The 13484-nt window shown below is 36.0% G+C and overlaps 1 protein-coding gene across 2 annotated transcripts in view; it reads left to right on the top strand.

Annotated features, from left to right (window-relative positions):
* Window positions 1–753: 753 nt before the first annotated feature.
* The window catches only part of GUCY1A1 (guanylate cyclase 1 soluble subunit alpha 1), a 48749-nt gene continuing 36018 nt past the window's right edge, over window positions 754–13484 (top strand). The window contains exons 1-4 of one of the 2 annotated variants that reach the window (XM_044680905.1): window positions 754–1128; window positions 6196–6257; window positions 11324–11382; window positions 13066–13268. In XM_044680905.1, the coding sequence (XP_044536840.1) occupies window positions 874–1128; window positions 6196–6257; window positions 11324–11382; window positions 13066–13268 (579 nt within the window). In that variant the 5' untranslated portion in view covers window positions 754–873. Of the gene's footprint in view, window positions 1129–6195; window positions 6258–11323; window positions 11383–12564; window positions 13269–13484 lie in introns of both variants that reach the window. The other variant, XM_044680904.1, reaches the window with a different exon arrangement.

Here is a 13484-nt window from a genome sequence, read left to right as displayed (position 1 = left end):
AATTTTACTGGGTTGTTGAAGGCATCAAATATTTAGATAAAATGGGAAATATTGTAACATTTTATAGTAAGAATTTCAATTAAGATAAAAAAAATAACAAGAACCCAAGGTAGGAATCATGGTAAACAGACACTATAGAGTAGTTACTGGATGTGCTATTGTTTTAAGATTATACTACAAACCACCTATTCAGAAGGATGAAGTAGATGACAGTGTTGAGTTTTGGAGAAGTACATTATTATCTGCAGTACTGAAAGGGTACTTCATTTTGTGCTGAAGTATTCTTTTTCTCTTTCTGTGTCTGTCTCTATCTCAGCTTTTGTGTTTCTGTCTCTCTTTTTTCTCTACAAACACATTTAAAAGGACTTTAAAAAAACTAGGATCAAAGAAATTTTATAAAACTGGGGGGAAAGAATTTACTGTTTAATTTTACTATTAGAAATATTCTATTCTATTTCAGTATTTATGGAATATAAAAAAGGCAGCTGTCAGAGTACACACACACACACACACACACACACACACACACAAGAATATTATTAGGCTATGCAAACAATCACAACCACCACCAGAATTAAATAAAAACTTGTAAAAAAATATTTGGTTTTTACCAAATCAATCTTTTTCTTTCAATAAACATTAAAATTTCTTCTACTTATGATGTACTTCTTTCACACTTGCTCTTGTTTTTCTCCCTGTTATAGAGATATAAGGAAATATTTATCTCTGTTCCTACTTTTCTACTGTAGATAGACATCGAAGCTGCCAGATTCATCATTCCTTTGGTGGTTCCAACTTTCCAGCTAACAAGTTAGAAGACCACAGCACAATAAAGGAGAAGGGCACTCAGTAGCCCCAAAGCTTGTCCAGAGAATGTTTTGCACCAAGTTGAAAGACCTTAAAATTACTGGAGAATGCCCTTTCTCTTTACTGACTCAAGGTCATGTCTCGGAAGAGCCTGAAGAGGAATGTGCAGAGCAACCTGAGAGTTCTAAGGCAGCCCTGCCTGTTTGCCAGGAAGTTACTGAGAAACACATCCATGGAAATCTTCCTCAAAGAAAGACTAGCCGAAGCCGAGTGTATCTGCACACTTTAGCAGAGAGTATTTGCAAACTGATATTCCCTGAGGTAAATAGTTACATTTTGATTTCTGCCTGTTGCAGTTGACTGGGAAGATTGTAAATTCATTTACAATAAACTCATAACTCTCATTTTTAAAAATGAAAATCTTATTCCTCTTTCTTATAGATAAGATATTTCTTCTTCTTTGTTTTAAGCTTTCTTCTTCCAGCAGCTCCAAGAAGCAAAACATGGGTCCTGCAGGGCTGAGGAGGTGCAAAAACAATTTCTCCCCCTCTCTGATTATATATTTGATTTGACTGAATTTGTTTGATCTGGAGGCTGTGAGCCTAGTCAATAATCCATAATAGCTACTGACTCCTGACATTTCCTTGATTATATCTAAGAGATGCTCTGCATAATGACATATTGAGGTCTTAGGAACTGTCACAGCTTCACTTCTGTGGAATGTCTGAAATCTGTTGTATCTCATTGGTCAAGTGAAAAGGGAGAATGTTTCTACTTCCTTCAGGATATATGATTTGTGTGTGAGTGGTGATGGTGATGATAGTGATGGGGAGCTCTAAAACTCAGAATATCAGGCATCAAGGGACCTATAGGTCATGTATATGATTTAGTCCAACCTTCTTACTTTATAGATTAAGAAATTGAAGTCTAAGGGGCAGCTAGGTAGTTCAGTGGATAGATAATCATACCTGGAGACAGCAGGTCCTGGGTTCAAATATGTGCTCAGACTCTTCTTAATTGTGTGACTCAGGCAAGTCGCTTGATCCCTGTTGCCTACTCCTTCCTGCTCTTCTGCCTTAGAATTGATACTTTTGATTATCAATTACATCAATATATCTATCAACGATCAATACTTATCAATTCTAAGAGAAAGGTAAGAATTTTAAAAAGAAAAGAAACTGAAACCTAAAAAGGTTAAATAACTTCCCCAAATTCATACAAATCATGTCATAGGTGTGATTTGAATCCAGGTTTTCTGGGTCCAAGATCAATACTTTTCTAATACTCATCATTTCTCTCCTTATGGAAATTCGCATAGCATTTCCCTTCATAAGTTTATACAAGCCTGATCTCTAACCAATGAGACCAAAAAAAAATCAAGTTAGTACGTTCATATTGTTTGATAACCATTCCATTATTCAGCCACTTTTTGTGACTAGATTCAACTACTCAGATGGATCTATGATAGCACTGATGTGAATATTCCCTCAATAATATAGATCTCATCTATACCTGCCCATCCTGTAATAATAATTATTATAATAATAGCTAGTGTTTATATATTATCTACTATGTTCCAAGAACAATGTTAATTTTTTTACAAATATGATCTCACTTGTTCCTCACAACAACCCTGGAAGGTAGGTATTATTATTATCCCCTTTTTATAGTTGGGGAGACTGAGGCAAACAGAGATTATGTAACTTGCCCAGGATCACAAAGGTTTAATAAGTATCTGAGGCTGGATTAAAACTCATGTCTTCCTGATTCCAGGCCTGGCACTCTATCCGCTCTGCAATCTAGCTACCTTGTCCTATGTGGCTCTCTTCTCCTTGTCTTCCTCCAAGTTCACCTCAAGAGATGTTGGGGACCTTTGTCGGTTTCTTTTAACATTGCGAGGGGATCAGAGGAGCATATGGGCTGCCTATTGATTATTCCTCAGTATTTCAATGTATCTACCTTATCCATCAATCATACATTTCTCTGATAATATACTTTACTATCATTCTTTTTCATGTAACCTTCTGATTTTTCTTCATAGTTTCGTAGTAGGTTGTATCCTGTTTGTATGTGTGGAACCTTAGAGATTATCCAATCCAAACCCTTCATGTGACAGCTAAAGAAACTGAATTTTAGAATAGTTCAGATCTGTTCAAAATCACCCGATTAGTTCCTATGAGGATATAACCAGCCTAGGCACTGTGGCAAATATAGGAAAGTATAAGACATAGTCCTGCCTCTAAATCACTCAGTCTGGAAACTAAGTGGATGAAATAGTTACATCATAATGTCTAGCCTTTACAGATTGAATTAGAGTTTGTAAAGTGCCTCATGTATGTTACCTCATTTGATCTTCACGATGACTTTTTGAAATGCTATTATTACTCCCATTTTATAGTTGGGGAAACTGAATATTAAATAGGTTAAGTAAATCAACATGGGTCATATAGCCAGTGAATTTCTGAGGCAGAGTCTGAATTCAGGTTCTCCTGACTTTGGTCTAGTCCAAGTCCAAGTACCAAGGATCTAGTACCCTACTCACTATGCACTAATATATCTTGGGATTTAGTGCCAAAATGAATGATAAAATAATATGTTAATATGTGAATAAACTATAGGAGTTCAAGGCAGTCAAGGGAAAGATTTATGGAATAATAATAATGATACAACAATAATAATACAAATAAAGCACTTTAAAGTTCACAAAATTTGCCTTCATTATCTCATTTGAATCTCACGATAACCCCAAGAAGTAGGTAATAAAAATGTTACCATCACTAATTACAGGTAAGGAAACTGAGGCTTACCATTTTCTTTAGGTCACACAGCTGGATAAGTATTAGGGAAAAATTTTGAATCTAATCCTTCCTGCCTCCAAGTCTACTCCCTGTGGTCTGTTAGATGTTGCCTCTAGAACAGTGATGGTAAACCTATGACACGTGTGTCATGCATAGCCATTTTCAATGACATGGGGCTGCCAGCCAAGGATGAAGCATTTGCTGTAGTGTAGTGTAGACACTCTTTGCACTATATATGACAATTCTACCTATATTAATTTGCCTATTTTGGTTTATTAAATATAGTTATATAATACAATTATACATTTTTGTTATTTAAACTATAAATATCACAAAATTATGGTTTTTTCTCGAAGTGACACACCACCTGAGTTATGCTCCTTTTTTTGGTGAATTTTGACACACCAAGCTCAAAAGGTTGCCTATCACTGCTCTAGAAGAATGTTCCTTGAGTGGGGAGGGGAAAGACCCCAATATCAATAACTCCCATTTGCATTTGTATCATGCTTTAAGCTTTATGAAGCACTTTCCTCAAACCAAACTTATGAGGGTGATAGTATGGGGATTGTTATCTCCCATTTTTGAGGTGAAGAGAACTAAGGCTCAGAGAGTCTAAACGACTTACCACACTCACACAGTTGATAAAATCTTATAGCCAGGATTAGAAACCAGCTCACTGTGCTTTCCAAGTTCATTGTTTTTTCTGCCACAACATACTGGAGAGATATAGATACACAACATACCTTAGGCAGAGAATGAGAAGAGGCACTGGGAGAGTATATGAATATGAGCAACTCTTCACACAAGTAAAGGACAGAGACAGCATTGGTATTCAGATGCTGTTTTGTCCTTAGCCTTCATTACTTAATGACTTATGGATGATTTCTTTGGTATCCAAATCATAATCTTGCCATGCCTTAAAATACAGCCTTCTAGAGTTTTGTGCTGGAAAAATAACTCATCTAATGGTGGCCCACTTTCTGAGGGCAAGCTCCTTCAAATTCCTTGGCAGAATGGTCCTTACACAAGACATACGGTGTAGTTGGACCCTTACTCAATGCCTTTTCCCTTGATAGGACTGAATAGAGCTTATGTTCTACCAGCATGTCATTGAAAATCCCAGGATCACATCCATGCTATGATAAGGTATTGGAGTAGGACTCTGGTAGAGATATTTCTTATTAAGTATACCAAAAATATATATTTTAAATTCACTACATTGGAACAGATGGCTTTTATTCTGTTTTATTTTCTAGACACTCAGAATTTGTTCCACAGTGGGAGTTTAAGTGTCCCAAAGTTTCTTACTGGCACTTGTATTTTCTTAGAACAAATTGCCAGTTCCTTTTACTTCAGATTTCTCACTTCTTTTTTTTTTTCTCAAAACGTTCTTACTGCTTAATCTATAACAAAAATGACCATTCTATTCTGTCCTACTTAGGTCCAGGATAAGACCTCAGGCATTTACTAGATCTGTAACTACCTCTCATTTTATAAAATGGATATAGTAATGACTGTTGCACTTATCTCACAAGGTTACTGTGCAGACTAAACAACATATGAAATATAAAGTGCTTTGCAAACCTTAAAATGCTACATAAATGTTGTTATTGTTATTATTAATCCATTTGACCAGTTAGAACTTTAAGGGGCAACACAGGAAAATAAAATATCCCAAGAAAACTTCCATACACTAGCAATTTCAGAGACAAAAAGAGGAGAGGGGGAGAGGAGGAGGAGGAAAAGGAGAAGAAGGAGAAGGAGGAGGAAGAGGAGAGAGACAGAGAGGAACACAATAGAAGTGAGAGAGAATCCAAGATTGATTTTTTTTTAAACCCTTGTACTTCGGTGTACTTGTCTCATAGGTGGAAGATTGGTAAGGGTGGGCAATGGGGGTCAAGTGACTTGCCCAGGGTCACACAGCTGGGAAGTGGCTGAGGCCGGGTTTGAACCTAGGACCTCCCGTCTCTAGGCCTCTCACTCCACTGAGCTACCCAGCTGCCCCCAACCAAGATTGATTTTTAAGGAAGAATTTGATGACAGATTGGATTAAGATAATGAAGGACATGGAAGAATTAATGGTGCTTCCCAATGTTTCTATCATGGCAGAATGGAATAATGTTGGAAATCTTGATAGGAGTGTAAACTATGGGAAGTGGCACCAGTTTAGTATAGCTTTTTGAAGGGTGGATCAAGATGAAGAAAAGTTTGATTTGGGGCATATGGATGTGAAATGGTTATCCAAGTGAAAGAAAATAACATTAAATAATACTTTAAGATTGGTTTTTAAATGATTATACCATATTTTGACCAAATTAGCTTCATTTGGGGGTAAGAGAGGAAGGGAAGGATAATGGAAGCATCCATAATAACAGTCTGACCATGTTCAGATGTCATAAAAAAAAAAAAAAAACAGAAACAGAAAATAAGGGCCAGCTTCTGCAGTGGGAATTGATTCCATTTGTCACAAAAATAGTACTATTTGTGTTTCATCTTATGAGAATGGCATGGTTCATTTATTTTGATTTATACCCTCAATTGAATTGACATTTTAAAAAAGGATTTTAAAACTTTTTTTCTCTATTTATAGTATGAAAGGCTATATCTTGCACTTCAGAGGACATTGGCAAAGCATAAAATACAGGAGAAGAGGTAAGCTTAAAATATTTTAACGTAAACTAAAAGGAATAAATAAATAGTATTTGAGTTGGTGGAAACCAAAACTTGCAACACATAGCATGGAAAATAATTCTAGTAATATTGTTAGAACTGTTATTGAGGTCATTAAGTGTTCTCTGCATAAAAAAGTGAAGGAAGAGGAGAGAAAAGGAAAAAATATTGAGAAAAATGATAAAACCTTGATTGCCAGACACTCATAGGGATAATTATTCTGGATAGAAGAAGATTAAAATTTTAAGGGCTGTACTTTTGCCATTTCTATTGGAAATCTTTAAGAAGATAATATCCATGCCCTACTATCTTTAATAGAATATATTAAACATAATGTAGCAATTTTTGGCTATGTCTTAGAGTTATTATTAAATGTTGAATCACTTATAACAGTGATTCCCAAAGTGGGCGCCACCGCCCCCTAGTGGGTGCTGCAGTGATCCAGGGAAGCGGTGATGGCCACACTTTTTTTGTATTATATCCTATTCTGAGTTCAATAAATAGTTTCATAATTTCCAGGGGGCATTAAGTAATATTTTTTTCTGGAAAGGGGGCAGTGAGCTAAAAAAATTTGGGAACCACTGGCTTATAACATCACTTATTGAAATGTACCAAATTTATAAGTGTAGATAGTATGATTGTTCCTATTAGTTATAATATAATTTTTAAAAATGTGTCTGTTTACTCCACACACACACACACACAAATACAGAATAAGTGTGCCCTAATCATAATAACTCAACAGTACAGAATACTTGACAATAGTATTCTGTGAGTTAGGTAAAAGGCAACTATTACTATCCCCATTTTCAAAGAAGGAAGCTAAGACAAAGCAAAATTAAAGGATTTGCCTCTTTTTATACAGCTAATGAATAAAAACACTAGGATTCAAATTCAGTTTCGTAACTCCAGGTACATTGCTTGCTCCACTATATCATAATTGAGGTAATTTATCAATTGACTGACTCCCCCTTCCTGCTCAGACTATAGTTACTTAATCTTCTCTTCATCCTTAATTTTCCCTCTGTGGTCAGTGTATTCACCTTCCTATACCCATTGTTATATGTAACTACCTGTCTTAAGACTGATCTCCATCACTCTTCCTTTTTTTGATCATGCTTTTCTCTTTCTAATATTTTTGTGAAGAAAAAAAGGTTTATGGACCTGTTTTTACATGACATTCATTTTCCAATACACCCCACTAGTTCTTATTTCTACTGTCTTTTATGGTATCTTCCAAAGTTTTCATCCTTTGTGGACAAAATTGTCAATGCCAGAACAAACCAGAACCAGAAATTTGGGAACAAGTTGGTGTATATTGAATTCACCAGCAAGGGAACCCCATCCATACAGGTAGAGACATGCCAAAGGAATAAAAATATAAGGCTTATATAGGGTTTTTTTAACCCTTACCTTCTGTTTTAGAATTAATACTAAGCATCAGTTCCAAAGCAGAAGAATGGTAAGGGCTAGACAATCTGGACTAAATGACTTGCCCAGGATCACACAGCTAAAAAGTATCAGAGTCCAAATTTGAACCCAGGCCCTCCACTTACACCTTCATAAGAAAAAAGCTGGTCATTTTTAGACCTTACAGGTTCATCAAATTTTCTCCATGTGATTAGTGACCAATTTTCAGATATTAGATGCAATCTTTGTCATTTTGGTTCCTAATTTCTCTAAAATTAAAGGTTCTCTACTCCTATTTTACTACTTGTGGATTTAGAATTGTCTGGAACACCTAAGAATTTAAGAAGGCTCAATCTTGGAAATTGCAGTCAACTCTCCATAGCTGTGAGTGAAATATATATTTTGTAAACTATATCATGGATCAGAATCAGAATTCTAGACCATTGAAACACAATGGGAAAAATGCATGGGGGATATTAGTGTATGATCAATGAAAAATTGCAACCAACCAGTAGCTTTGAAGACATGACTAGAAATGTATGGCTGGAAAAATGGAAGTGAGACAGTTTTGTAGCAAGTTCAGAGGATAACCAAAGGATAGCCCACATACTATGCCATACTATTTTCAAAATGTTGAATTACCCTCTGTGGAGAAATTCTGGGAGAAATGGACAAGAATCATATTGGATAATAAAACACAAAAAAGTTGCAATCTGAACTATTTGTGGAATTATTCATTAACAGGATCACAGATCCATAATAATTTTGTCTAATTATATTTGTACACTTTTTATGTTCAAAGAGATATTATTTGAAAATTGTAGCTTCAACCAATGTAGCCAAAACTAGAAGGAATGCAAGAAATTGAGAGGGAAACTTTTATAGCAGTTTCTCTGATAAAGGTCTTATTTCTTGAATATACAGAGAACAGAATCAAATTCATAAAAAATAAGAGCCATGGCCCAATTGATAAATGGTCAAAGAATATGAACAGGAAGTTTTCAGAAGAAGAAATCAAAGCTATCTCCATAGTCATATGAAAAAAATGCTCTAAATCATTAATAGAGAAATGTAAACCAAAACTAGCTGGCTAAGATGACAGAAAAGGAAAATAACAAATGTCTGAAGAATGTGGGGGGAAAGGCACATTAATGTATTGTTGATGGAGCTACAAACTGGCCTAACAAATCTGGAGAACAACTTGGATCCATAGCCAAAGGGCCATAAAACTGTGACCCATAAATATCACTACTAGGTCTGTACCTCAATGAAATCAATAAAAAAGGGAAAGGGATCTAATTGTACAAAAATGTTGATAGCCGCTCTTTTTGTGGTGGCAAAGAATTGTACAGTGGATTGAGCGCCAGACCCGAGTCAGGAAGACTTATATTCAAATCTAGCTTCAAAAACTTATTAGCTGTGTAACCCTGGGCAAGTCACTTAACTTTGTTTACCTTTGTTTCTTTACCTGTAAAAATAAGCTGGAGAAAGAAATGGCAAACCACTCCAGTACCTTTGCCAAGAAAAAAAAAACAAAACAGCAACCATCAATTGGGAAATGACTGAATGAGTTATAGTTTATAATTGTGATGGAATACTATTTTGCTGTAAGAAATGATGAAGGGAATGGTTTTATAAAAACCTAAGACATATAAAATAACACAAAATAAATTGAGAAGAACCAGGAGAACAGTGATAGCAATATTTTAACAATAATTAACTTCAAAAGGCTTTACGACTCTGATCTCTACAATCACCCATGATAATTCCAGTGGACTCATAATGAAAATGCTATCCCCCTTGAGACAGAGAACTGATGGACTCTGAAGCAGGTTTTTTCTTTATTTTTTTTCAACAAAGCTAATGTAGAAATATGTTTTGCATGACTTCATATATATATATATATATGTATACATATATATATATATATAATGGCTATCGTATTTCTTGCTTTCTCAATAGTCAGGAGTGGGGATGGGTAGAAGGAAAGAACTGGGAGCTAAAAATAGAAATAAAGAAAAAATGAAAAATACAACTTCTGTTTGGAGGCAGACTATATTTAGACCCCAGTGTTCCTATTTGCTCAGAGTCATCATTACGAAAATCAGTTATGATGCTGTGCTGTATAACTCACCAACCCTGAAAGACTAAGGAGGCTACAGAGGTACTGCTAAATAGTTCCAAACTATTGTGCTTCTTTTGAGTTTTCTTAACTACTTACTTATGATCTTTCTTTTTGCTATAAGTCAAGTTAAAAAGCATTTATTAAGCACCTACTATATACTAGGCGCTGTGCTAAGTGCTAGAGATACAAGAAAATGGTGACAGAGACAAGGGGAGCAACAATTCCTGCTTTCAAAGAGATAGCATGCCAACAACTGTGTCCAAATAAGATATACCCAGGTTATATTGAAGATAACTTCAGAGGAAATGCACTGAAAATAAAGATAACTAGAAAATGCTTCTTGTAGAAAGTGAGAATTTAGCTGAAACTTGAAGGAGACCAGGAAAATCAGGAGGCAGAGGTGATTAGAAAGTTTTAGTCGTGCGGGACAGCCAGTGAAAATTCCTGGGGTATAATAATAGTAGCATTTACATAGCAGTTTAAGATTTACTGGCTGCTTGGAAGTAATCCAGCAAGCTCCTTGAGAGCAGAGACTGGTTTTTGCTTTTCTCTGTATCTCCAGCACTTAATTCATTATTTGGCACATAGTAGGCAAAAATGGCAATAAATCTCAATTGTCTGGCTGATTTTATAAATAGTATCTCGTTTGATCTTCACAATAATCCTGAGAGGTAAGTACTATTATTTTCTCCATTTTACAGATGAGGAAGTTGAGGCAAATGGAGGAAAGGGACTGCAGGTCCAGTATTTTATCCATTGCATCATTTAAATGGCTCTCATTTGGCTAATTATGGATACAAAGTTATTTGGAAAACTGGATAATCCATGAAAGATGGATTCTGGAAATATAAGGTTTTATAATAAATGCAATCATTGCTTACTAGCCATGAATGGAATACGTGTTTAGTGAATAGTTGATAACTACTGACCATCTGGTCCCAGGCTGCCAGTAATAGGACTAAAGAACTTTTTGCTATTATCAAAGCTACAGCTTTTAGCAAGTCTCCTATTCCTGTCTTCTAATCAGTTGTGGACTGAAAAAGCAAATAAGGTCTGATGGAAGGCTTAAAAATCTTCCCCATGAGAAAAGTTCATAGACTTCTTAATGCATGGACTTTCTGACATCTGTCTACATTGCCTAGAGACCCATTTGGCTTATTTTCCTTCTGGTTTAGAATGTGTTCTGAATTGAGCCTGCTAGACCCCTCAATACAGAGGATATTACTGTGGGCATATGGATAATACAAATAAATATTTGTTTCATTAAAGCAGTAAAAGCTATGCTCTTGAAAAGTGTTTGTTGTTATTGTTATCTACTACTCTGGCTTATTCATACTACTATACTATTCTTTCCACTTCTCTGGATAATCATTAGGTAAAGATTTATATAGGTAACCCTATATAAAAAGGAACTTTACATTTTTTCTTCTCCTTGATCATTTCTTTGTAGGGTTATCTGAGAGTCTATCATTTATTAGCTCATTTCTAATTTGGTTGTTGTGATCTTTTTCAGGAAATCGTTGGGAAAAGAGGATTTTGAAAAATTAGTTACAGATCAAGCAAATGCAGCAGGTAATAGAATTATGTATAAATTCATATTAAGTGACTGGGGAACATGATCATTGAATCATTAAGACTTAAAGCTGGAAAGTATCTAATAAGGTCATCTAGTTCAAATGCTATAATCATCAAGAACGAACAGAGTCTAATAAAACAGACTAGATCTATATAAAGCAAGGATTTCCACACTCTGCTACATTGTTTGACCCAAAATCCTTTCCCATTTGTATAATTTATCTGCCAAGAGTTAGAAAATAATGTCTAGAAAACAGTGTCATTGAAAGATAATGGCAGACTTTGATTTGGGAAACTGACCAGGGGTACTTAGTTTGCTAATAGCCAATCAAATTTTGAACCAAGAAAACTCTTTATAACTAGGAAGAGAGGGAAAGGAGTTTGGTCCTAAGCTAAAAGCAAAATTGAAATTTAGTATAACATGAAAAATAGGGTTTTTAATAGGTTTAGTATAACATGAAAAATAGAAAATATATATAAACATATAGGTACATGAATATATAGATATATGTGAGTATACATGCATATATACATGTGTGTATATAGATCCAATCATACATGTGCATATGCATGGTATGTGTATGTATGTGTATACATATGTATTTTTTTAACCTATCTGTCTATATTTGTGATTTCGCCAAAGAAATGCTCATTACCGAAAGAGGTCTACCCTGAAACTTGGTGGTAGAAAGTTTTCTAGGGCACTAAAAGTTATCTCTATGTATTTGCAGATCTAAATATAGTTGTCTATGGAGACAAGACACGAGATGATTATATGACTTTCTACAAGCTTGTAGAAATATACAAAATTCAAGAATGTAAATTGTTGGAGGGTGGATTTGGCTATTGCAAGGACGATGAACCCAAACATTGGAGAAAGAAGTGAAGGTCATCAGAAAAGGAAGACAAACTTTTTGAACTTGACAGACTATGTCCTAGTGTAGAGAATTTAACCCCAAAGTCCATGTGTTTCTTGTAGCTCCCCAAGTTCATACTATATACATCTATTGATCCCAAGGCAATGTGGACTTGAATGAACAGGTCTCTGTGAGTTGGAAGGAAGACTGAGATTTTAGTTCTGCAAATAGCTTAGCATATAAACTGAAAAGGACGTGCAGTTTTGAGCCTGATGCCACTGCTATAATAGAAATGACTAAAAAAAATCCCCTATCATTCCAGGTGTTCCAGGGGATGTTATCAAAGCATCTCTGGGTGAAGAGCTCTTCAAAATATGCTATGAGGAAGATGAACACATCCTAGGTGTGGTTGGAGGGACTCTCAAAGACTTCTTGAACAGTTTTAGCACCCTTCTGAAGCAAAGCAGCCAAGGAGCGGAAAAGAAGGGCTGCCTGGAGGAGGTCTCCATCCTCTGCTTGGAGAAAGACCCCAATGTCTTAAATGTTTACTACTTTTTCCCTAAAAAAACAACTACCCTAATTCTTCCAGGCATCATTAAGGCTGCTGCTCATGTACTATATGAAACTGAAGTAGACGTGACCCCGGTGCCTCCCTGCTTCCGCAATGACTCTAATGAGTTTGTGAATCAGCCCTTCTTGTTATACTCTGTTCAAGTGAAAAGCACAAAACCTTCCCTCTCTCCTTGTAACCCTCAGTCTTCCTTGGTGATTCCAGCCTCGCTCTTCTGCAAGACGTTTCCTTTTCATTTCATGTTCGACAAAGACATGACCATTCTACAGTTTGGCAATGGCATCCGGAGGCTGCTGAACAGGAGGGACTTTCAAGGAAAACCTAACTTTGAAGAATATTTTGAAATCCTCACCCCCAAAATCAACTACACATTTAGCGGTATCATGACCATGTTGAACACGCAATTTGTCATAAGAGTGAGAAGAGGGGACAACTCTATCAAGAAATCTTCAGGGGTAAGGATGTATATATAAAGGAAGGAAGGAAAAGAAGGAGGGAGGGGGAGGAAGGGAGGAAGGAAGGAAAGAAGAAAGGAAGGGAGGGAGGAAGAGGGAGGAAGGAAAGGAGGAAGGAAGGGAAGGCAGGAGGGAGGGAGGGAGGAAAGAAGGAAGGAAGGAAGGGAGGGAGGGAGGAAGAGGGAAGAAGGAAAGGAGGAGGGAAGGGAAGGAAGG

This window comes from Gracilinanus agilis, chromosome 6 (genome assembly GCF_016433145.1).
Source record: "Gracilinanus agilis isolate LMUSP501 chromosome 6, AgileGrace, whole genome shotgun sequence".
Classification (NCBI taxonomy): domain Eukaryota; kingdom Metazoa; phylum Chordata; class Mammalia; order Didelphimorphia; family Didelphidae; genus Gracilinanus; species Gracilinanus agilis.
Note: the sequence above shows the minus strand (reverse complement) of the source record. Positions and strands in the feature narration are given on the sequence as shown.